The sequence below is a fragment of the Rhipicephalus sanguineus genome, chromosome 1, assembly GCF_013339695.2.
Source record: "Rhipicephalus sanguineus isolate Rsan-2018 chromosome 1, BIME_Rsan_1.4, whole genome shotgun sequence".
NCBI classification, from domain to species: Eukaryota; Metazoa; Arthropoda; class Arachnida; order Ixodida; family Ixodidae; genus Rhipicephalus; species Rhipicephalus sanguineus.
In genome coordinates, this window is record NC_051176.1 from 303753172 (window position 1) to 303779837 (window position 26666).

A 26666-nucleotide genomic window follows, 5' to 3' on the forward strand; every position below is an offset into this window, starting at 1 on the left:
CGACACTTACCATATGGTCTGGGCCTAACAACTCAACCCACAATTAACCCCAACCCCACCAAACAGGACTCGGAGGCGACCCTGCTCAACAGCTCAGGACTAGAGGAACGGCGAATTCTGGTCCAGCGGGCTCGGGCGGCGGCTTCGACTAATGACGTCCCGGACTAGGGATGTCGACCAGCCCGGTGGGGATAAGGGGCATCACCTGCTTCAATAAAGGTTCTACCTCCTCCTCATCGCCTCAGTAAAATAGAAGATTCTCTCATAGTACTTTATTCAACACGCGTACGTATCAGTGCTCGAGAGCCACTTTTATGTGCTTGTTCAAACGACGTATAGTGTTTGGAAAGTGTATGTAAGAATCATAAACTCATTTCAATGACGTCACCAGTAGTACTCACTCAAGATATATGCCAAGTTTCTCTTCATTTGGCAAAGCCGCTGACGTTCCAAAGACAGTTCTGCCGAGAAGCTCTAGGTCACTGTACGCCGAGCATGTGCCTCATGCGCAGTCTTGGACAATAACTAGTTACTTGTGACTGTAACATTGTTACTTTTTTACGTAGTAAGTGCAACAGAAAATACCCTTACAGTTACTTCTCTTTTTATAAAACAATTATCCAACAGCAACACTCGTTAAAGGGTCCGACAACCGCTTCGAACATGAATCGAGTTATGGAATGATTGTCTATTGTATTGTCTAAATCGAACCCTGTTTTTCTCGTTAAACGCGGGTTTATATTTTTTATTTCTTCACTCAAAATTACTTTTGGTGCCTCTCGTGGCAAAAAAGGTGAAGGTGCACTTGTAGGCGATCACGTGACCTTTTACTGGGGTACACTATACGTTACCTAGCGCGTAAGTGCCGCGCAGTTCGCATTTAATTCATCGCTTTAGTACGCGTGCGTGCGTAGGCAAGTGAAAACTGCCGCTATTTCATTCCTGATCAGTTAGAGAACAATGGTATGCTTTATTCGGGGCTGCAAAAGCGCGCGCAATTGGTAAAACGTGCATTATTACACGCGAAATCAACACCGCGCAGCCGCAGCCTCGTCCGCGCTGGACCAAATATGGCAACGGGCTGGACGGTCGCGTGATTTTTTCAAGTCCACCTACCTTTGACGGCACAACGTCAAGGCCTGTTTTTCGTGTGCTGTTTGAGTCTTTTCTTGCTCACCATGCATGGTCCCTTCAACGCAAAGCGCAAGTACTGGTGGGTGTCGGTCCTACATTTCCTTTGGTTGGACAACACGACGTAGGAAAAGAGGCGAGTGGCACCCACGGAAAGGAGCCTAAACCAATTTTGTTTGTTGTTTAAAGATGCTCACATCATCTTGTGGTGCAAGTTTGTCGCCAAGTGACATTACAAAAGCTACTATTTGCAAGTTGTGTTTTACACGATAACGGCAAAAAACTTGGTTCCTGACCATGCCTGTTTGCATTTATTGTTTTATAGTGAGCCTTCATTATGTCTGTGTAAACCACTTATAGTGTAGGTTTTGCAAAATCTTACTGCAATTCAGTTTTCTCACCATAATATCACGTTCTGCTTTTAAGATACCATTTTTCATGGCTGCTCACGCTGAAAAGGAGCGACAACATAGCAAGTCACAAGTCTGATGCCTCCAGCCGTCACCACTTTTTGATTAATTCATAATCATAAGGAATAAATATGGCAACATGATCCCGATTTCTGCAGTTTATTTTGCACCATATGACACTATGAAAATCACTGTCAACACATTTTAGTTGACTATACTCATACAAGCATGTAAATAAAGTATACCTCAACGGCTTAATTGGAAATCACAGGCCATCTTTTAGCGCTTTCTAGATTACTCTGCTGGAAAAGGTGTGTTGTTTTCAGGAGTTTCATTAAAATAATGCTAAAATTGAACTGTTCTTGTTTTGTAGTCGCTGGGCACAACGGCAAGTATTTATATTGGACTTGCTTAAAATGAATACCTCACTATTTCCAACCGCAGTCGCGCAAAAGTAGAGAATGGGTCAACTGAGTAACTTAAAATAGTTGTGGAGTCGCTTGACGCTTCGGTGTGTGTCATTTGACACGCGTAGAGTGCTACCGGCAAGAGTAGTCTGACTCCCTCATAAGTGGTGATCCTTCGGATAAGAGTCCTTCCACTCTTCCTAGAGGGTCAGGGTACTCTCCTAGAGCGCGCCGACTCTGACCCACCAAGAGAGTCACCGTGACTCTTTAAAGAGAGTCGTACACGTGCCAAATCAGAGCTCTCCAAAAAGAGTCCCGTATACTCTTTTTTTTTTTCTTATAGTGTATGCTGTTTGCCATAGCGCACGGTACTGCAACGCCGCCGGGGGATGCGAAAGCAAACAGCGCAATATTTTAAAATGATATAACGAACGCACACGTATGACATTCAAGAAAACCAGAACGACAATACTAAATCCGCGCGATAGATTACGACGACTATGCATTATAAACAACCAACTCGGGCCGCTCTCCTTGTGTACAGTTGAAACGCGCGATCAGTATTTTTGTTTGGTTTGCGGCGCACCGCTCATGAACATGTCCATGCCTTGTTTATTTCGAAAAAAAAAACTATGACACACGCTATTGCGAAGGGTGTAGAGACCAGTGGGTAAAATTAGCAGCGGAAAGCAGAACAGCGTCGCACAGGTCACGCAGAAACAACGTGGTGTCGATATCTGACCAGTGTTTATGACGCGTGTATGTAATCGCAGTGGGAAATACGACGGAAATGTATTGCAGCGCAAGGTTATCTTAGCAGTTTGACAGTCACACCTTCTCTGCAACGAACACTTTTCTTAAACGTCTACCTCAGATCCCAAGCGCACGCCACTAGAGAAAAGTGGTTAGGCTTTGCGAAGCGGTGCGCCTCTCAGCTGCCGTCCGGATGAGTTTTCAAGCGCGCTGAACTCCGATCATGTGTGCTCGTCGATTTGTGGCAGCAGAGTGAGGACGGTGCGCTGACCATTCGGCGCTGGATGACGAAAGAAACGGCCGCATTTTCTCGGTCCGAAAGCTCCGCCAACGACTGCGGCTCAGCCTCTCCGAGGGCTCTCTTTAAGGAGCCGCTAGCAGACGATTCCACGACTGCGCCCAACAAAAAATGGCGGACGCGCCCAGTGTTGCCGGAGCAACAAGCATTATGAATATCCCCTACTACATTGCAAGCCAGACAATCGAAGCGCAGTTTTACTGTCGGCAGTAGCCCCGTGAGGTTCGATACAAAGTCCCCGGACGATAACATTGCCCCTCGCTTTGTGTGTCCTATGTGCGAGTGACAGCGTGCGAGGGCGGTCGCGGCTCAAGCGGAAAGGAAACGCGTCTTTCATCGCGCGAAAGGCCTATAGTATTTACTGCGTGCTTGGATGGCGCGCACCCTATCTTGACAGGGATCAGCAGACGGCTCCTACCTTTACGTATGCTGCGTTCTGAGTTTCCGTTCAAGCGACAGACAGCAGGGAGGTCGCTTCGCTTGCTGCAGCGGCCGCGTTTGCTTACGACAGCGTTTTGTTGAGTTACGCCAGGTCGAATGCTAAAGGAGCTATAGCTTTACTTCGTGTAACATTCTAGTTGTTGCTGTGTCATTCATTGTTTCGCCCTACTCGATTCGAGTATCGAATCGACTATAATGCTGTTCGATTCGCTATTCGAAATGTTCGAATATTCGCGCACTCTTACTAGTTATTATGCGCGCGGCCACTTATTGTGAGTCGGAGACGATCACTTTAGGAGATATCGCCAAATCGTCGCATTCGTAGCGCGCTGGTTGGCTGGTGAGCAAAACCGGAAAATTGATGGCGCCGTCAATTTTTTCCGGCGATGCCGATTTTACGTCACAGTGCTCGTCGGTGCTCCTGACACGCCTGCACTAAACGAATACACCTTTGCACCGTCGGTTGATGGTAAAGTCGAGCACTTGAGCGGCACAGATGGTAGTTATATAGTCGGTTACAGCCGAAGGGAAAAATGTAAGCTCCGCCAAGAGAACCTCCCTTTCACCTGGGGAAGATAGTCGTGCTAGCTGGTTTCCGCTCGAGCCGGAATTTCTCTGTTAATGTAAACAACTACGCATATTAAGGGTTAAAGGTTCGTCGTCACTACCCAAGACATTACGTTTAGCTGAGCGGGGATGTCAGCATCCCGGACGAAATTTATGGAACGTTCAAGTTTCCGACCTAAAAGCAGCGACACAAACGTGTGTGTTTGTATGGGAAAGTCAACTACCTGAAACACCCGAGGAGTGCTTGACGTCACGAAAATGAACAAGCGCCACTGGATGGAGTTCTCTGTGGTGTCGACCCCCTTGGGTTTTTAACGTGCACTGACATTGCACAGTATACGAGCCTCTAGCATTTCGCTTCCATTGGAATGCAACCACTGTGGCCGGGACGGAACCCGCACATTCCGTGTCAGCAGCCGAGCACCATATAGCCAGTGCGCCCCCGCGCCTTTTGTAAACGATCATGCCGTATGCCATAGAAGGTTGAAACATGAAAGGTAGTTTCCTATCGGCAAAAACAAGCAGGCTGGTTGGCAGTGGGGTTTGTTGTATCACGCTGATGGTCATAAAGAACAAAGCATAACGGACTTAGCAGAACATATTTGTTGGGGCAGATGTCAGTTGTAACTGACAACAACGCGTACAACAACGCGGGATCAGTATCACGCCACATTTATTGTGGGAAACTACAGGCACGCCACTGGCAAGGATTATCAGCAACTTCCCATTCGCGACACTGAAAATGTCTTCCTTTATCCGAACTGGCTAGAGCTAAATGGTATCACAATCATCATTATTTGGCTCTAATGATACTGATGTCACTTGTAACCTTTAATTGGTAGACTGATTCGAAATGGGCCGTACGTTTCACGCAAGCGAAGACTCGCGTAAAAGCAGTCGCGGCGCCTTGTCGCACGGACACTGATTTGCAAGTGTGGCGAGAGTAACTCAACAAAGACACGACGACGCCAGTCTTGCTTTCTGCGTACTTCCGCGCTGCGGTTACAAAATCGCCCAGTTTTCATTTTCCTGGTCTTTCTAACGCTCATCTTAGTTTTGTTTCCCTTTTATTTTCGCACGCAGAAAGCTCCCACGAAGAAACGAGGAATTACTCACAGGATTTCCATGTTTCTGAGGCCACGCAGGGCTGAGTCATCAATGCAGGAAATCTCGTTGTTGTCCACCTGGCTGAGAAGAAAGACAGAATAAGAACAGGAAGGCGAAAAAAAGGCACCCATCGCTGCACAAAATGACTGGGAAATTTTGTTTAAGCAGAGAAATTAAGGAGGAAGAAATGGAAGTAGCTAAGTAATCCGAAATAAATATACGGTACATACCACAGTTTTCAACATATCCATGTGTACTCATGCACACAATGACCTATCAGCAACATTGACGAGTTTTAGCATGTCCACAGCGGCATCCTTTCAGAAAGTTCAACCGAACGGTTCATACGTTGTTTTAGCGCTTACTCATCATCATGAGCCTATTTATGTCCACTGCAGCACCAGGACGTCCTGCCATTTCCTGGGCGCTTATAAAAGTAAAGAAACAAGGCGCAGCCTTCGGAGCGTACTTGGGAAGAGAAGCGACACAACTTAGTGGTTATAGTCATTTTATTTGCCAAAGATTTAGACAGGTGGGCCGCTCTTCTTCAGCCAACCAATCGAAACCGTTGTAAAATAAAATTACGATAATCGATAAGTTGTCTCTTCTAATATATATATATATATATATATATATATATATATATATATATATATATATATATATATATATATATATATATATATATATATATATACATATATATATATATATATATTATATATATATATATATATATGGTTCTCTTGAGAGGTCACAAGGCGAGTACGGGCGGTTTCGCGTGTATGGGCAGCCCAGTTGAATACTGGCTGGTTGGTACTGCGGGGGGAGACGGGGCACCGTTGCTTCTCGGCCGAACAACAGAAAAAATGGAGAATAACCGGCAGTGTCATGGCGTAAAGAATTGTATGCAGATGTCACGTACGGGAAAGCAAGGTCCCAGTCAGAGTGGTCCGAAGAAACATACTTCGTAAGCGTGTCCGTAAGTGTTCGATTCAGACGCTCCGTGAGGACATTTGTCTGCGGATGGTGAGCGTGTGCCTCGTTTCACATGACTGAAGGATGTCCGCTATGACTTTCGACAGAAAGGTGCGGCCACGGTTGGTGAGCAGCTGGCGTGGAGCTCCATGCTGCAAAATTACGTCGTGCAAAAGGAAATCAGCGACATCAATCACCCCAGCTTGTTGTAAGAGCTCGTGTGAGGGCGTAGTGCGTGGCGTAATCTGTGGCCACAGCTATCCACCTGTTGCCAGACGAAGACAGGGGAAAAGGGCCAAGTAGATCTACGCCAACGCGAAAGAACGGTTCTGATGAAATGTCAAGGGGTTGGAGGCCCCGGCGGGAAGCGTCGATGGATGATATGGATCAGTTGAAAATGATGCAGCGCTACCTCCAGGATCTCGTTTTCCGTCCGAGAGGATGCGCAGTTGGTCGGGGAGGGATAACTCGTGGTTGGGGCGACGGGGAACGACGGCGTTGAGGGGACGGTGACCGAGCGGTAGAGCGGCTGTTAGGTGCCTCAGAAGCAGGGTACACGCAACTGGGCGAATACCGACGAGGGTCTGCGTACGGACGAGGAGAAGAGGAAAACTGGCTCCAATATGGGGGCGTCCAAGTGGTGCGCCAGCAGCGGGATACATGACCAACTCTGTGGCAGCGGAAGCAGATCGGTATGTCGTCTGCAGTTCTCCATTCCGTGCGGGGTCTGGGAGGAAAATATGGGTCATGGCGCGGTGCATTCACTGGCATTGGTCGGGGGTCGGGTCGAGAGATGGAGCAGGCGACAGGAAAACCAAGGTTGGCAATTTCTTGCTGCACGACTGCCTGGATAACTGAAACCGCCGGGGGCGTTTGGACAGTACCATGGTCGAGTGGCAGTGGATGAAAGGGCGTGGATGAAAAGGGTGGTGTGGCGCCGAGATCGGTGCAGGTTGACGTCACAGCTGTCTTCGGTAGCCGAGAAAACTGAGGCAGAACGCGGAGTCTTTTGGCCATTTCGAAGCGGCGGCATTCTTTAATGATGAGATCGATAGTCGAGATGTTGGTGTACACGAGAAGGTTGAAAGCGTCGTCAGCGATGCGTTTGAGTATGTGACCCACCTTGTCACTCTCGGACATTTGCTCGTCCACTTTCCGGCACAGCGCGAGCACGTCCTGTATGTATGAGACATACGACTCGGTTGGCGACTGCACACGGGTAGCAAGTTCTTTTCGTGCAGCCTTTTGGCGACCGGACGGGTCCCCGAAGATGTCGCGTAGTCACTCCTTGAAAGTATCCCCGCTGGTGAGCTCGGTCTCATGCGAATCGAACCAGACGCTCGGTTCCCCGACCTCGCCACAAAGCTTCGCAGCGGCCGTCCTGTCTCCGGCCATGCCTTCCAATCACCCCGCCTCCCTCCAACGTACGTTACGATGCCCAGCCTCCGCGATGCCGGTACATTCTCCGCCCAAGCTGGTCTTGACGTCGACTCAGCATGTACGAGCGTGTTAGCCATAGTCACCGATGGGACCCCACCATGACGCTCGCCAATGTTATCTTCTACTTGGGATGCACCCCGCACCTCCACCAAATATATTACGTGAGCGAAGAGAGGCCTGGTCAACGAGGCTGTAGACAAGATATATTTTAAAGCAGCCGTTGCAGCGCCGACCGGTTGAGCTCAGAGCCCGAGCAGCGAGAGCTCTTCGCCTTTCTCGTATAGGGCGCACACGCGCATGGTCCCAGAGACGGGCCGTATATGCATGTAGCAATATTTTTGAGAAGACGCCGCTGTGCAAGGTGGCCGCTGCTGCCACACCCGTCTAGGGCCGAGCACCTACCCCCACAACGAGCATCACGCACCTCGTCATTTTCTGTTTCATCTCCGCGGCGTCTCTCTTGCAGTTGTTTCCATAATGTCAATACATATATATAGACAGGGTGTTTCAAGTAATGAGAACCAAGGAATAAAAAAAAAAAAACGGTGTTTAACGGCAACTGAATGAAACGAACGACATATGGTTTGCCGCCATGTGGCGCTCGTTAGGATATTTTAACGCTATAGCTTAAAGAGCTCGTTTCGCAGAAATTCCGGTGTCGGCGTCGGTGTCATTGGTTATGAGCGAAAAATCAGTGTTGTGCGTGACCGAAAAATCGAGAAAGATGCAAATTAAATAAATATTAAAAGTCTGTGGTTCGAGTGAGAATCGAACCCAGGTCATCTACGTGGCATGCAGGTGTTCTACCAATGAGCCACGCCATTGCTCGAAACAGCTTCGAAAAAAAAAAAAAAAACCACTACATGAATGTCTTGCAGTGGGAGGAGTCTCCGTAACGTATACGTAATATTGCGTGGCAGAAGCGTACAATCGCGCCAGGAGTCAAAACATGTGAACTGCGCAACGAGCGGGTGTTTTAAAGGCCCACCTATGACAAAGCGCTCACACATATTTAATCAGCTGCAAAAGCATAAACAGAGTGAGCAGCTGCGTAGGTTCGCGTGTTGCCTTACGGACGCGTAGTGGGCCTTTCGCTGATTCGCAAAATGAAGAATTATGGCGTAGTGGGCACTGCGCAACTGTACTTGCAGTAGGCATTCTAGGATAGTTTGAAACGGCCATTGTTACGCGTACAGTAGTTCGTTTCCTTACTGTACGGTTGAGGCATGCACCGAGAACCGAAGCTAGGCCAGCAGTTGAGAAGGCGATGCGCACGGGGCCCAATTATGCTATCGAGCTCTACTCTTGAAGGCGAAGCTTAAGCGTAGAACGCTTGAGCTTTTATATCACGCTTTTTATTTATTTATTTATTTATTTATTTATTTATTTATTTAGTACTGCCGACCTTCTCTGTGAGGCAAGAATCGGTAGAAGAGAAACGGATACATTTGACAACATGTTTTCCAATACAGGAAGACAAGAAAAAGAGCCCAAGAAACAATAGTAGGTCATGCGCGAAGCAATGCAAACAATGCCAAATAGTACATACGCGAAAAAATAGGAATCATACCTGTTCAAAAAATAACTGGAAAATTAACCAAAATCAATCATGCAATATTTTTATTATTCACTTTAGGGTCAAGTGCGTTTTGTTACGTAAAAGAGGGCATTCCAAAACGACCTATGCAACTGCAAAGTGTATGCTGCGCGGAGATTTTTTCCGGCGTTTGAAGAGAGCCCGCGAAATATGAAATAAAACCGCACGACTACGCTCGTATTCCAGCGCTATCAAGCGAGAAACAACCGGGGCTTGTCGATTGCACCAGTAAAGTGAAAGCAGTGAAAGTTCCTCCAGGATCGGCCAATGACGTCGGCCAACCGATGCTGTAGACAGTGTCACGGCAAAGTAAGGATGCAATATAAATGACATGTTCAGCTGTGGGACAAGCATGTTTCGTGGCAAACGGTTACGGATGCATACGAATATGCTGTCTGCCTACACTGTGGTGCTAGAGGTGTCATCTACAAAACTACAGAATAAAACTACACTTTATGCCTAAGTAGCCTCACTGCAAGAAATATAGACCAATGTGCTTCCGCACATTCTTGCGTAATCATTTTTATAAATAAAAGTGACATAAAAATTTCACTATGTTGGCCCTTGAAGAGCATGAGAGGTAGAAGAAAAAGAAGCGCCGTTATAAACAAGGTCCTCGGTGCCCGAAGTCGCACTTGACGCCGTCAGGCAAGACGCGAAAGACGAGAGTCCGCGTCGCCGGGAGGGAGAGCACGAGAGGCCACTGAGCGAGAAAGCACCGCTGCTGCAAACAGGTTCGCCACAGAGACACATCGGAGTTGCGTGCATCTATGCGGAACAGCTGTCGAACCACGTCTTGGAAAAGGGCGGAAGATACGAGCACGAACTTCAGAGCCACAAGACCAAATACAGTGCAAGGAGACATTCTTTTTGGAGCGTCACTCAAGGCACGCAAGGACGAAGGAGACGGGAAGAGCGTCACCAGCCAGTTACCGCGGCTTTCGTCTCAACTCCCTCGGCTGCGTGTTAAGTTGCGCCACTTACTCATTAGCTTATCCGCTTCCTTAGAACGTCACCGCAAAAGAATTGGCGATACTTCGGTGATAGGAAGGAAGAGGTAGAGGATACAAGAGAATCAAGTACTGATAAACAAGAAAGATACTGCAGATCACTTCAGCCACTTCTTTCAGTCTGTATTCACCGCGGCCCATGATGACGTCGCCGTAAACTCGGAATGTGCAGCGCGTAGCCAAATGGATGACGTCGAGATCAATCGAGAGGGCGTATTTGAGCTGTTTAATTAAATTTAGATGCGAAAAAAGCGAACGGACGAAATGATATACCGACCAAGTTTCTTCATAGATATGCTGAATGGGCGTCGCATTAATTGACACTTACATTTCAAAAATCACTGAAAACTCATTCTGTGCCACAAGACTGGCGCAGTGCGGTAGTAATTCCAGTGTTTAAAGGAGGAATCCGAACGAAGGTGAATAATTACCGGCCTATATCCTTTACATCCATCTCTTGTACACTTTTGAAACATATAGCTAAGGATATCCTTTGCTACATGGAAAATAACTCTACTTTACCCGCACCAGCATGAATTCAGAACGGGCCTCTCCACTATCACACAAGTCATACAGACAATTCACGATTTCGCCAAGGCAGTTGATACCAGGGAGCAGGTTGATGTAATAGCCATAGATTTTGCCAAAGCCTTCAATAAGGTGCCCCACAATAAGTTGATTTACAAGCTGGAAACTGTTGGCCTTAATACCACTGTTATAATACTTAACCGATCGCAACCAGAAGGTAAGAATGGATGGTCATGTCTCCGATTCGCTGGCGGTGCTCTCGGGAGTATCGCAGGGATCTGTCCTGGGACCACTCTTATTTTTGGTGTATATCAATGACATTTCTGCTATCATGGAATCAGGTGTAAAACTTAAACTGTTCGCGGATGACTGTTTATTTTATTCTACAGTACGAAACAAGGAGGACCAAGTTAAAATTAATAGATCTTTATAGATCTTTACAGGCGATGAGCGAATGGTGCAAGAAATGGAATATGGCAATTATTTATTCTAAATCTACTTACACACATATTACTACAAAGAAGTACTGCCTTTCGTTTTCATATACCATTGGAGATAAGTGCTAAATAACTACTGCTCAACTTAAATATCTAGGATTAACGATATCGCAAAATTTATCCTGGAGCGTACACATAAACAATGTTTGTTCAAAGGCATACCGGAGGCTATGTTTCCTGCGAAAAAAACTAGAGGGTGCAACACCCGAACTTACGGCGCATCAAAACCTTTGTCAGGCCAGTTCTTGAGTGCGCGTCGGTGGTGTGAAGCCCTCGTCAAAATTATCTAAACAAACAATCAGAAAAAATTCAGAGGTACGCCGTGCGATTTATATGCTCCCGGTATCGAGGGACAGAGTCAGTCAAAGAAAGTGCTTCGTTCTTCTAACCTGCGTCTTTTAGAAACCCGCAGGCGGAAAAATCACCTGAAGCTATTATTTCAAATAATAAATGTCAACTAAATATTAACAAAGAAGTATACCTACTGCCACTAGGTAAACAGAGCTCAAGAACTAACCACAACAGGACAATCCGAGCGTACATCACTCACACCGACAGGTTCGGACACTCCTTCTTTCCGGACGCAATGGAAATGTGGAATGAACTGCCGATGCGTGTTGTCGAACAGAACGATTTATCGAAATTCGAACAGACCTTGGAAGACTAACGGTGCGAGTGTACCGCTTGACCTAAATGTAACCGGTATTTGTGTATTTGCGAATGATGCTCTTTTTTGTTTTTATTACGTTACCCTCTCTGTAAGGACTCTCGCAAGAGAGTTGACAGTATTGTGAAATAAATAAATTAATTAATTAAATCTGTCGTACACCTCGTCCTTACGAAGTAAAATTCGCTCATGCGAGTAATGTAATTTTCAAAAAAAAATAATAAACCTGTTTTCAATTAGTCTCATCGATACATGGTCCCAAAGGATCCCACCGGCACAAATGATGAAAAAAAGCGGCAACGTTGGCCCTCGTTTAAAAGAACACTGCAGCGAGTGCCGGACTGAAGCTTCCACGTTTCAAACGAGTTTCATCGTCACACTTGAACACTGCGACGTGAAGCTCAAAAATGGACGCGCCCATTTGCATTGTGCAAGTTGTGGCATCATCCCGTCCGGCAAGTACGTACATTCATATTCCAGGTAAGGCGTGCTAAAGATTTCTGACAGCCCGGTACGCTCTCACGTATGAAATGTTCAGTAGCTCGTACGGAGCAAATACAGCTCAAGTGTCATAGGTTCCGGGTACCAGTAAGAGGAATTTATCGTACCTCAGCGCTAGTCTCATCAAGACGGCAACGGCGCCGTACACTTAGGAAGTACGGTGCGTTACAGGAATGGCGTGATCTGCTCAAAGGTACAGTCTGTGCAAGCGGGCGCCCACTCTTTGGGAACGGCTGCGAAGATAGCTGTTGAAAGGCGCTACAAAACTTGAGCAGTCAAGTCCATTCAATATGGAGTGACATACGCAAGTTGGAAACTTGCTGCAGTGCACAATGGCGGAGTACAACGCAACCACAGCTGGCCTCCGAAAGCCACTTGCACATAGCCAGCGACGGCGCGATGCTCCGACAACACAAGAGCGCAAAATAGTAAGTAAGTAAGTGATGTGCAGAAAGAATGTACGCGAAGGGGCAGCGAGGAGCAGGATTCCCGCGTGGCCACGAAGCGGCGAACAGCGCTACACGATGGCCGCTTTCCATCTTTTCGCATTTAACGTGCGCTGGGATCGGCCGACAAAAGGACGTGCCTGCCACCTGCAGCGATGTTTATAGTACAAGGCAAGCAGCCATCTCTGAAGAACGATCGGGCCAACCGTCAATGCCTGCAGCGATTCGCAGTGCCGGGAAGAAATCTTGCGTTCCTCGCTGCGGGCTTGATGCAAAAAGGTGGCTGCTTGACGGGCTTCTCGCGCAACAGCGGCAACGACTGTGCGGCTGCTACAAAACTTATCGAAGCCTAGGATTCTACGGTGCATGAATGGAGGCCTTGCGTTATGCCTCCTTCGGCGTCAGTACGAGAGAGCTAACAATCTTCAAAAGGCGTGCTAAACGCATTCACGATATTCCTTGGTCGACTCTACCAAGTCGTTTGTAAGTCATCCGAAGCTTGTGAAAGACGCCTGGCAGGGCATACGAACAGCAATAAAGCTGTTTTCATGTTGTCGTAACGGTCAAGGACTGCATGAGCAGCGAAAGCGTTTCAGATTCAACTCTTTCTCGGTGGAAATTGCGCAGAGCAAAACAAAACAAGCTTCAACTAGTTGCCATTTGCCCTTCCGCTCAAGCGTACATCCCACCGCAATCGTTGATGCTCGTTCCGGAAATTATAACCTACTACCCTCACACAATCGTTCGCTATAGAATCGCCGCAACTACGCATAACATTTGTAAGACAGTGACAGGCGGTCAGTGGATAAACAAATTATCTACATGCGTCAATATGCACGGCCTCTATAGCAGCTGGCGCTCCATTAAATGCTAAGCAATAAAACTCAATCTAGCAGCGGAGTCTATCCTTTCAGTCACGGTGAGACGTATTTTTGAATGTTTAAACTATAAGTGATCTCATCAACAAATCTTATACCTAAAACGATACCACAAGCTTCTCTAGTAGGGAAAAGTAATGTAAAACAAGCGTAATTATTAGCTACGGCAAGCTTCACCAGTCGGTCAGTAACACCGCGGCTAATATGTGTCATTTCTTGCATACGAGTATTGCCATCAACAAAATATTAGAACGAATATCTTCCAATATATATTCACTTCATTACATTATGCAGCGCATTACCTATCACAAGCATATATGTTGAATCAATCAATTTTTGTAATTAAGAAGATTCGCCTGTAGTAGCGTAAATATTTATGTTTGTGATGTGTGGTGCGCGTTTAAAGTGTGTGCCTTTGAAAAGTGCGCGACACGAAAACGAAGAGTGTGCACGCGGTGTTGCATAAACGACGACGACGACGCGTGGTGCAACCATAAAAATAAAACGGATCCAATGGGAAAACAACACGACAGCCTCCAATAACGAGGAGACAAGTGAAACCAAGGGCAGGAAAGAAAAAACTGCGGGAGCCGCCGACCTATGTCGGGAAAAAGGGGCAAGCGTGCCTGAATTTATTCATTAATTTATATCGCATTGCGCAACGCTCGCTCCGAACCGCGGGCACTGGACTTTCATCCACGTGCAGCGCCACACTTCAGTTGCTACGGGCGTCAATGAGCAAATCGATGAGAGATCCCATATCAGCTGATCGCCGGCGAGCATCAGACATACTTGAAAACGGTGCTGGCATACCTTCGAAGGCCGCATTTCTTTGCGCTCGCGGCTTTCTCGCGTACGACACCGAAATCTGCGAGTTATACCCGGTCGCGCGTGTGCCGCAATAAGATATTATTTTTAATACTTATAACTGACCTTCCTAGCAATATGAAGTCAAAGGTCCGTCTTTATGCCGACGACTACGTCCTATATCAAGTAATTTCTTCTCCTAGTGATCATACCTTACTTCAGGATTCCTTCACGAGCTTTTGCACATGGTGCAGGCATTGGCAGATGCGCATTAACTTTCAAAAGACGGTAGTAGTATCATTCACAAACAGTCACTTTTTTTCCGTTGCAGCACGTGTACACTTCCGACAACACAATAATCCCCCGGGCACAAGAGTACAAGTACCTTGTGGTTATCTTATCATACAACTTGCAGTGGTCGCAGCACATTAACTACATTACATCCAAAGCACTGAAAAAATTAGGTTACCTGCGTCGTACGTCATCTAAATCTCCGAAATGCACTAAGTTACTGTTATATAAAACGCTTATACGCCCTATACTAGAGTATGCTTCATGTGTCTGGAACCCGTATAAAACAAGCGACGTCACCAAAATTGAATCTGTACAAAGGAAGGCAGTTCGTTTCATTTGCAATCGCTATGATCGTAATTTTTCACCTTCATCAGCAATGAATTCCTTGAAACTCCCTCTCCTATGCAGAAGACGGGATGCCGATTCCTTGAAGCTATTGCACTCATTTCTTGACTCATCTTGTCGACTATCTTCAGACGATTACATCTCCTATGCTAATACTCTTTCAAATAGACGTTACCACAGCCTCAACCTAAAGCCTTTCTTCACGCACACGAACATTTTTAAGAATAGTTATTTTCCTAGAGTTATTGAAAGGTGGAATGAATTACCTGGTTGTACTCGTGAATTGTCGTTGTCGGATTTTGTAGACGCACTGTTATGATAAATCGTTTGGTTTTTGTTTTTTCAACCTTGTTAGCAATGTATTTGTGTATGAAAATGTATCCCACTCCTGCAATAGCCGTGCATAGGGCTGCAGTGTTTGAAAATAAAGAAATAAATAAAATAAATAAATAAAAGCTTCACTTAAAAGCCTGCCGCCCTCAAGGCCGAGGGAGAGTTCCAAGAAACGAGGCGAGTGGAATGTCGTCCACCGGACCGGGCGCTGAAGACGGGCAGCCCGACTGAGGACACGAGCCTCCAGAACTTCATCCAGCCAGAGCCTCCTGCCGTCGCGTTTCCGCGCGAGGCCACAGTGCGGATTCTGGTGCCTGTAGGCAACAACTCGGGCCTGAGCTTTGCGCTCAATCATCTGTCGAGATAGGTTTGCGAGAAGCGTACCTTACACGCGCGACCGGGTATACGTGACGTACTCCACCGCCGCCGCGCACAAAGGCACTGCGGCCGAGTTCGTCGACTGTCCGACACGGCGCAAAAAAGGCACTCGAGGCAGTTTGTCAACAAACAAGGGTTTCTTAACTCAAGATGCAGCACAGTGCGACAATCACGGGCTTGCAGGCGCCGTACAGGGAAACTCCGCAAGACCAATCGAGAGCACGCTTGCCGGCGGCGCTCCGACTATCACACAAAGGGCAGCAGTCGAGTGCACGAACGAGAAGCCGCCTACCAGAGCAGCGCGCCAACCTCTCGCGCAGGGCTGAGAGCAGGGAAGGGGTGACGCATGGCTTGTGCCAGACAAAAAATGGCTGCGGCTTAGCTTGGCTAGGCCCGGTTATGCAAGCGAAAGCTTGTTTACTTGGTTATGCTTGTTTACCCTCGTAGCCGAAGCACAGTCTGCCAACCGAACGATATGGCTAGTCGAACACTCCCTACTGCGTACACTCACTACCATCGTTTCGTCAGTTTTCGAAGCCGTCGCCGCAGCGAGAAACGCCAAGCCCCTAAACCGCCATTAGACGCTGGCGCTCGCGTGCTCCTGTTAGCAGATGCGCGTGCGCCTTGCGTTTCCAACTCGGACGCTGAGGAGGGGCATTCGCAGAGGTAGACAGACGAGCCGACGAACGCGTTCGCTGTAGATTCGTGCACAACTGCAACGCCACAACTATTTCGCCCGCCTTGTCACGGGGTATGCGTTCTTCGCTTCAAGGCCACGCGGAGATACACAGCGTAACTCGCTCGACTAGGCCAGTGAAGTTTTCGCTTTAAAAGGGCTGGCGTCGTAGCCATGGCCGCCATGTTGCCGATTAACGGAGGTTCCTGGTGCTCGAGCCTCGCGGGGACGGCACACGCGCTAGCTGAGGAACGAGGCGCCAAAAGTGGAGGGCTCTTCCCACGCACCTGTCCAGGGTCATCTGAGCGTGTAGCCAAGCAGCCAGCGTATCCATCGTCCACCCCTCAAGCCACTGCGTTCCGGATGCGTATTCGTCGGCCAGCCCTTCGACGATCCGGTGAGACTGACCACCGCTCCGCCGTCCATCCGTGCCGAAATGTAGTGCTCAGTTCAATTCCCTGAACTCGCGTTTTGTTTGCTTTTCTAAGTGCTTTATCATGTGCAGTGAACTTTTTGTTAAGTATTTACTTTGAAGCAGTGACGTTCCTTTTACTTTTTATTAAAAGCTTTGTGTGTTTGTTTCCAACAAACGGCTTTGTCCTTGATTATGCTCTCGGATGCTCCCCTGCAGGGGGCTGTCAGCAATCATAAAAACAACCTTCATCACAATGTTACATCTGTCAATATAGGTTACTATATGTCTACGCCCTATTTGAAGGAAAAAGTATGTTTCGAGTTCTTAAAATCACGATATTATAATTTTATAATTCGTGACTGAAGGGGAAAGCTCATGTTGATGCTTGATTTTAGAGAAAAAAAAATAAGACAATACAATAACACCTATTTTGCTTGTACCTTTTATCGTGATGATAGCAACATATTACGAAAGAAAGGCGTGGGACCTGGCTCGTTTGTAATAATTTCACTACACAACAGCAAATGTTTCCGCTGTTCCATTCCGTCTTTTGTCCGGGCGTTGTGACCATCGGCCATCTGTCCTCATTACGCGGCCTGCCCAGGTCCACGTTTTTTTTTCCCTTAATGTCAACCAAGATATCGGCTGCCCCGCCCTGCTGTCTACCTGTCTCTTCATGTCACGCCTATTATCGCATCTTCCATCGCATGCTGCGTGTTTCTAAACTTCTTTCTTATTCTACACATTTCTGCCCCACATATTAGTACTGGGCCACTGGCAATATGCAACGGTTGCACGCTAGCTGTCACAGAGACAGCCGTAAGTTGCTGGCCCTGAGCTGGGATTGGCCCCCGCATGCGCACCATCGATCCTTATCATTTGGTGAACTTATGTCTCACGAGTAGGTTCCCCTGTTAGTTATGTGCTCTTATACGGATTCCAGGGCCCGGTTGCCAAACGTCAACTCTCGTTCTTTCGCTGCGCCTAATAACATAATCTTTGTCGTTTGCATATTTATCTTCAAGCCTGCTTTGACACCATCCTGGTTCAAGTCTTCAATCAGTTGAACTCAAGGAGCGCGTGTTGTGGGCCTCTAAGTTGTCCCAATTTGCCGCCATTGCTGCTGAAGAGCACAATGTCGCCTGGAAATCGTAAGTTACTGAGATATTCTCCATTAATCTTCATTCCTCTTTCTTCTCAATTTAGTAACTTCAATACTTCTTCTAAGCATGCAGTGAACAACGTTACCCCCTTGTCTAGACCCTTTCGCGATCGCAATTTTTTTGTTCATCTTATGGAGAAGCAAGGTGGCTCTGGAATTTTTGTGCAAGTTGTCTACGGCACTCACGTATTTTTCACTTACTCCTTGACGACGCAGTGCCTCCAGAACAGCTGGCATTTCTATTCAGTTCAATGTATTTTCTATAGTCTACGAAAACCATATAAAAGGGTTCGTTTTTATTCAGCAACTTTCTCAATCAATTGATCGAGCACATGCCTGAGGTCCATTGTACAGTACCCTTTCCTGAAGGCAGCTTGAGCGCTCGGTTGACTTTATTCTATTTCAAAGTAGCTGCGTGAATATTCTGCATAATACTGAAAGTAAGGTGATCGGTCTATAGTTGTTCAATTCTTTTAGGTTTCTCTTCTTCTGTATTAATATAATAATGGCGTTTTTCTAACTCGCCTGAACAGATTAAATTTCATGACATTTTGCATAGTGTCACAAGCTCCTTAAACGTACGTCTATGATCAAATCTACTCCGTTTTCTCCTGCCGATTTTCCGCGGGATCATACCTTGTGGAGAGAGCCCTCGTAACCTTGTCAGCATTTACAGTGTCCAAGATGCGGAACTCGCACCAGCCGCCGCCATTTCAGACAGACCCGTTTTGACACCCTTTCGGGTCCTTCCTAATGGTTTCACGGCCCGAACGAGCGGTTCATCTGTTGCCCAATGTACGCGCACGCGCCCTTCGAGACGCGATGGAAAGGAGGAACCGAGGTGAGAAAAAACAACGCCACTTCCACGACCGATGCAGCCAACCCCTGAGAAAGGGAGCGAAAGGGCGTCAAAACATCGGGTCTATCTCAAACTGCGGCTGGTGCCAGCTCAGCATCTAGAATACAGCCAGACAGATCTCTGTCAAAGACGTTTGCATTTAAAACTTCAGTGTCCTATTCGACGCTGATTTCACTCAAGGTTCGATGGCTCGTATGTTAACTCTGCGGCAACGGTACTTCATTGTGAGCAGTCGGCATATGCGATACTTACAGGTTCTTGAGTAGCATGGCAGCCCGGAGCATCTTGTCTCCTAGTGCAGCAAGCTTGTTATGGCTGAGGTCCCTGCAAAGAGAACAGGATATACTTTTTAATCTCGACCACGCCCTCGAATCATTTCACCAAGCACTCAAGAATTTCGAGCTAGTGCGCAGACAGCATTCACATGGCCTGTCGGCAGGTAAGGAAGCTAGGTAGTGGCGAGAAGGTGCATTAAATTTGTCCTTAACGCTTCAACTCCTTCAAGCCTGCCGTGAGGCCTCCTTAGTGTCTCATTCAGTCGACATCAATACCTGGCGTCCAGAAAAACACATCTTTTCCTCTAATGTAGCTCACTGTGCACGAGGAAACGCAACGAGACGAAGCGTACGCACATATTCGCTGACTGTTCTGCACTGCCAAACGGTTCTGCGGCACCCATGCAAAATGATCAAGTTCACAATTCCTAAGACAGACAGCAGCAGAACTCGCAACTTCGCGCAGGTAAGGCTTTTAATAATTACAAAAGAAAACGTGAATGGTCAAATATTAGGCGTCAGAAAAGAACGCGGACGTAGAAGGACACAACACGAGTTCTCTGTGACTCGAAAGCGGCCCTGCAGTGTTTGCTGCCAGCCTTGCGCCGGCAGTGGACAGCTGGTGTTCTGAACCACAAAGATCGTGAACCACCTGACCCCGCTAAGTAATCTTCCGGTGGCTACCAAGCCACTGTGGCACACTCTCGGGCATGAATTAAGCTGCCCATTTTGACAAGATATCAATGTCATTTTACAGACCACGCATACTTGCACGCCAATTCGCCACATCAACATGAAACATTCCGTGCATGCCCAGATTATAGTGTCTCCACTCTACCTTAAGCCTTCCATTTCTATGAAGGCTTAACCCTTCTGTGCATGACCCTTCTGTGCAGGCTTGGACGTCGCGTTTACAATGTCGATGCGTTTCCCATAAGGATGGCCAACACCGCTATCTTGCCACTGTGACTTCTATGAAATGTGACTTCTATGAACCTTCGCAAGCTTGGTCCATCTTCTCCGACTCCAAGGCAGCTTTTCAATGTCTTATGTCGCCATTTCGTTATGGACCTAATGAGCAGTTAGTCGCTGCTATAAGGCTCCTCCACCACCATGCAGTCGAGAAACAACACAACATAGCGTATCAGTGGATACCGGGTCATTTTGGTATATACGGTAACGACCGTGCGGATGAGGCCGCCCGATATGCACATGACAGTGACCACTACGCAGATATACCGTTCTCCAGAACCGACGCAGCTACAAGACTTCGTTCGCTGGCACGTGAACTCACACTTGCCCAGTGGAACTCGGCTGAATTCACCAACGCTCGTCTACACAGCTTGGATCCCAATCTCCAGCTCCGTCTTCCGTCAGGAATATCGCGAGCTGAGGAGACGCTTCTGTGCCGCCTGTGGCTTGGCGTGGCCTTCACGAATGCCTACTCCTGTCTGATTGGGATGGCCAACAACTCCACATGCAATTACTGCAGCTGCGAAGAAACGATCTCCCATCTTCTGTGTGAGTGTCCCCGTTTCAGTGCGCCAAGACAAGAACTTTCCAATGCGCTAGATAAACTTGACAATCGCCCTTTGTCGGAACTAAGGGTTTTGGGACCCTGGCCGAGTCCATCGTCAGCACAGAAGGCTTTAAAAGCATTATTGCGCTTCTTGCGGACAACTGGTCTTAGAGACAGACTCTAAGTAGTGACATATTGTCGTTTCCTTTTTTCCCCTCTCTTTTCCTTTTTCCTTTTCTTGCTCTCCTTTTTTTGTAACACTTCTCTTCTATCATCTTTTATCCCCCGTACCCCTTCCCCCAGCACAGGGTAGCCAGCCGGTCTAAGAACTGGCTAACCGCCCTGTCTTTCCGCTTGTTTCTTCCTTCCTTCCTCCTTCCTTCTATGAAATAATATATCATGTCCTGTGACAGTGGCCCCAATACAGTTTACAGAGGTAATAACCCACTTGGACGACCGGCCGACCATTTTCGGAAGAAAGAATTGCACAGAGGCCGTGCAAGCGCTATACGCTCCTGTCAGTGTTCTTCCTTGTCATCTTTGTCTCCCCGTCCAGGGTAGCAGTCGTGCAGCGCGAATCAGGCTGACAACCGTCGCTTGCTGCCAAGGTCATCTGCATTTCTTGTAGGAGTTACACTGAGAAGCTACTTTTAAAAATGAAGCAGATTTCTGATAAATATGGCATATATATATATATATATATATATATATATATATATATATATATATATATATATATATATATATATATATATATATACACTCCTACATATAAAAAACCCAATCTCTATGCTGTCAGCCTAACCACATCTCCCCCTCGACAACTACTAAGAAATCAAATCGGAACCATTCACGCGTACCGGTCGTCAAGATCTAGACTATCAAATACCTCGAAATTCATTTTATGTGCCCTATTTTAAACGAGCTGTAAAATCTGTCTCTAACAATCTCAGATCTATTGTGAATAAAATGTCGTTGCAATAACACTTTCATATACAAGGCATATGCATGTTTTAATTTATGGTGCAATTTAAAAGTGCATAAGAATAATTTTTCACGTATAGAACAGTATATTCACGCAGTGTTTACACAACGTACAACCTGTATTTTTTTTACTTGTATTGCAAATCACGTAGATGCATGCCGAAGGAGTCAGAGCCTCTGTCAGGCCACGCGGTTATTAGCTCCCCTTCCTGTGTGAGAAAGATCTGAACATCAAGCTACATTGAATACGAACCACCATGCATGCCGCCGGGGCAACTAAACATCTCTAAGACAGAAAAGGCCAAGCACCGAGTGCGTCCAAGAAAGAATGAAGCAACGCACCGGTCAGCTGAGCTCACAAGAAGGCTCCACTGATCTAAGCAAGTGAAGCAGAGTAAGCACAGTCCCAATTTCAAGCATGTAAAGAGAGGAACCTTTCAACGCGCTCTTTCGGAAGCAACTTTTCTTGTTTCACGTACACTGATTAACACGAAGAAACGATATATCATTTAAACGATGGAAGCAACTACGGAAATAATATCTTCGCAGGCATACACCAATGCATACAGACAAAGAGTAATCACTTATACTCTAAAAAGGATTCCTTCCGTCTGTATGCTTCGCGCCTTCATTCAGTTATCCCGTATAAACTTGGGCTGCATGCAGCTTGCAACTCAAGGATGAAAATGACCCCTCGCTGTTTCGACGTTTTCTTCTTTTGCCGCCGGCGCATGCGAAAGAACAGCAAACACAGGTGAAATAAAAACAAACGTAATCGCTTAAAATATACCAAAGAGCGTACCTTTAAAAACGCACGCAGAAACAATACATTTTGACGAACGGAGTACGATAAGGCAGCGCACACTGCGACAATCTCCAAAACGTGAATATCTAAAAAAAATTCATTCGGTACCATAAAACAAACAAGAGTAACTTTCTTTTGGGTGCATGTGGGGCACGTAGATGATGTGGCCTCGTTCTAGAAGAGTTCCAGAAAATGGCGCAGATGTCTCATTCGGGGCAAAACGAGACACAGTGTGGGGCAAGGCGAGACAGTGTGTAAAAAATTGGCCGCGTATCTGCGTGCTTCGCTGCAAATGTCGTGTAAAGACGATAGAAGAGGCGCTGTGTGAGATATGGACGCCATCTGGCAATACGTCGGGAAACATGAGTGCTGTGTTGCGTGCTGGTAGTCCCGGCGCAGCAGCAGGCGAAGACCGGCGGTGACCAACGCGACCGGCGGGGACGCCAGCCAGCCCGAAAACGCGGTTTGGCGCGAAGCGCTGAAGCAGAGAAACGTCCGCACACAACGAGTACTCTCCACACACTCTTTTATTTACACGTCGCCTGGGTAAAACAGGAACGCCAGAGCGGCGCCCACAACCGGCAGCCTGAAGGCCGCCCACAACGCTGCTTTTTCATTTTTTAAATATTTTTTTTTACCTTCTTGGCCTTCTCGAAACTAAAGTTTTTCAACACCAACCCATGGCATTCGTACAGTGCAATACAGAACCGAAACCGAAACACAACAATGAGCTCGTGCGAAGGGCACGGAGGAAGGCAAATTTCAGCGCAGTCGCATTTTCAGCTTTGTTGAAACAGCGCTCACTAGACGACAACGAAGTAAAAGAAGGCACAGGACAGGCAGCGCCTGTGCTGTGCCTTCTTTTACTTCGTCGTCGTCTAGTGAGCGCTGTTTCAACAAAGATGAACGCATACCAACTCGCTCAAGCTTCCATTCTTATGCACTTTCAGCGCAGCTTAAGAAACTAGGGTCCTTAAAATTACGTATGTATGCATTTTCTATTAAAGGAACACGCCATCGAATACTTACCTAGTGATGTTGCACCTCAGATATGCATGATATTTACTTTTTGATCGACAACGTTCACAAGTATGAACAGCCACACCAGTTCAAGACGGCTGGCCCTTGGGCAAGTGGTTCAACTTTGGCCGAGTGGCTGAATCGAGGGACGTGCCGACAAACAGAAAGACAGACAGACAGAAAGACAGACCAAAATTTCTGCGTTTAAGTTCCCCAAGAAAGACTATCGTCTTTAAAAACTAAGCAGTTGAGCTCTCGCAGAAGCAGACACTCGGTGACCCCCCCCCCCCCCCCCCTTTGCGTTCCGTTTCACTAAATCTAAAGAGAGCCTGGCCCCACAAAACTGCTTGGAGCACGCCTCACTTGCTTTGAGCTCGATGGGCTGCTTGTCTTGTTCGTCAGATAAAACTCGCCATCATGATTCCAACACGCATTCGTGAAGCGCCGTTTGCTGACGCCTCTCTGGAGAACAACCACGGTGACACCGAACAACCTCGCAGCAGCGCCGATAGAGTAATGATGATGATGCGCCAAGGATTGTGGGCACATATCCTCTCAGGTGGAATCGGGCGGATGATTTTAAAATCTCCCTTTAGGCTAGAGCACTGCACGGGCCCGGGCCGACCCGAAAGCCCGGGCCGGGCCCGGGCTTGAGGCTGCGGGCCGGGCCGGACTCGGACCCGCTCATTAAAAGGCGTAAGTCGGGCCTTCGAGCACACGCGAACGTTATTGCATTGCATGGTCTAAGGTATACTGTGCCAAGCTGAAGTGACACGTGCAAAGAGCTGGCTCTTAGTAAAGCTTAGCAATAAAAATAGAAAAACAGTTGAAGTGCTATTTTTTCACCAGTATAGATATAGATTGGCACTGTATATTTTCACTAACGTTTCGTCTGCTGGACCAGACTTTGTCAAAGTAACAAGTACATCGTGGTTGCTTTCCTTATAAACACGCCAGATCATATATATATATATATATATATATATATATATATATATATATATATATATATATATATATATATATATATATATAAACAGCACTAGCAATGGGCCAGATCACGGTTGTTCCCATAGGAGAAAAAAGATTTCTGTCTTTTATTCGAGGTTCACACATACGGTACATTTCGCCGAAAACACGATATGATTACGAGGCACGCCGTAGTGGCACCGGATCAATTTCGACCACCTCGAGTTTCTAACGTGCACCTAAAGATAAGTATATACACGGGTGTTCTTGCATTACGCCCCCATCAAACTGCGGCCGCCGTGGCCGCGGGAATCGCACCCGCGTCCTAGGACTTAACAGCGAAACAGCTTAACCGCTGAGCTACCACCGCGGGCAAAGCAACATTTCGATGCATGTACACACCAGATTTTCCATCCGATCGCCCGCTACAAAGCGCACGGCATCATTAATAATCATCATCAACAACTAATATCCCCTAGCGGGCCCGGGTCGGGCCTGGTCATGAACAAGCGCGCCCTGGATTAGTTTAGTAATGAACGCCCGGGCCCGGGCCGGGCTCGGGCTGGGTTCGGTCATATACGCCCGGGCCCGGGCCGGGCCCGCGCTTGGAACCACGGGCCCGGGCTGGGCTCGGGCTTCATAAAGCGGGCCCGGGCAGGGCCCGGGCCGTAAAATCCGGCCCGTGCAGTGCTCTACTTAGGCTACAACATTAATTAGGATGAACAGTTGCTACAATTGTCCGTGTAGGGCATCCTTCATGACGCTTTCATCCCAAGAATCTCTAGATAACTTTCTCTTGCACGTGTGCATTCTTTTAAACAAGAAAAAATAATCTATAACGCGAGTAAATAAATGATTTGCTCAGTATGAAAGCTTTTATGACGATTTAACGCCTGCTTTGTCCCTTTCAAAACGTCCCCATTAAAAAAAAAATCGCCCTTTAGCAAACGGCACTTACAGAATTAAACTTCTGGCAGATGGCCGCTAGCAGTACAGAGCAACAACACAAATAATTACGTTGATGTACTAATACTCATGTACGGCTCCAAAAATTTCAGCCCTTTTTGGTGAGTCATGTGCTTACTGACAATCACCGCGCATTTTTTTCCTGCTCGAACAATCGCCGAGTTTTTCAACAAAAGAAATGGACAACTACCGGCACTTCTCGACGAAATAAAGAATAAAACAAAACTGTGTTCCCCGCCTTGCCCTAAATTATTGTAAAGATTCAGACTTTCAGGTTTCCTTCAAGTTTACCTCTGCGACAGCCGTTTAGACAAGCACCAATTTCCTGGCACAAAATACATGGCTGGTGTTACTTCTAGCGCTTCATTCTATGCTACTCTCATCACACAGCGTTCGCTGCCGGCTGATTGTCTTATCGCTAGCGGAGCGCCATTTTGTCCGCTGACGAAACTCCCTTAAACTTTAAGGCGTGGGCTGGTTACGCACCCTCATGACGGTGTTGCACTGAACGCATTCATATAAAGGCTTTTAATTCATTTAAAGCAGTTTTCTCGTGAGGGGGGTATTATCTAGGAACGTCGAATTAGCATTAACCAACTAACGTTGATGACAAAAAAAAGTTAATAATCGAATGTTATATAACTAAGCTACTAATAACTCCACAGCAACGTTTTTATTGCCGCTAATTTTATTCTGCGAAATGTATCCATTGGACTGGAATGCCCTATTTTCGATAACTAGAAAAGGTCTTCGCTGAAGTTGCTTAGGTACACTTGATTGTAGCGCAATATACATATCGTGGAAAAGGGTCGCAGAGAAGGAAATGAAGCTTCACTTTCCTCTCCTCTCTACGACCCTTTTCCACAATATGCATACTGCGCCACAATCAAGTGTACCTAAGCAATGTAAGCGCCGACTCGCCCAAAGAGAAGTCGTTTTGGAATATCTTCGCTGAAAGAACGAGTGTATAGGTAGAAACACAGTGCCTACATCGATTTTTTTCTGAACATGGCGAAACTACACATAGCTGCGATTTTCTCTCTCTGATGACCGATTCTTACTTCGCATAAGGCGGAAGCTTTTCACTTGCTTATTGAAATATTACTGCGTTTCACTATTACGGTCTCTTTGCTGCTTGCTTGTATATAACTTGTTCCACATGTACGGCCAGGAAGTCACGCGGTATTCTACCACTTCTCACAG

At 46.9% G+C, this 26666-nt stretch overlaps 1 protein-coding gene across 1 annotated transcript in view; it reads right to left on the minus strand.

Annotated features, from left to right (window-relative positions):
* The window catches only part of LOC119379389 (protein slit), a 480803-nt gene that overhangs the window by 186219 nt on the left and 267918 nt on the right, over positions 1–26666 (minus strand). Inside the window, exons 5-6 of the mRNA XM_037648708.2 lie at positions 19178–19249; positions 5124–5195 (exon numbers count right to left, since the gene is read on the minus strand). Coding sequence (XP_037504636.1) covers positions 5124–5195; positions 19178–19249 — 144 coding nt within the window. The remainder of the gene's footprint in view (positions 1–5123; positions 5196–19177; positions 19250–26666) is intronic.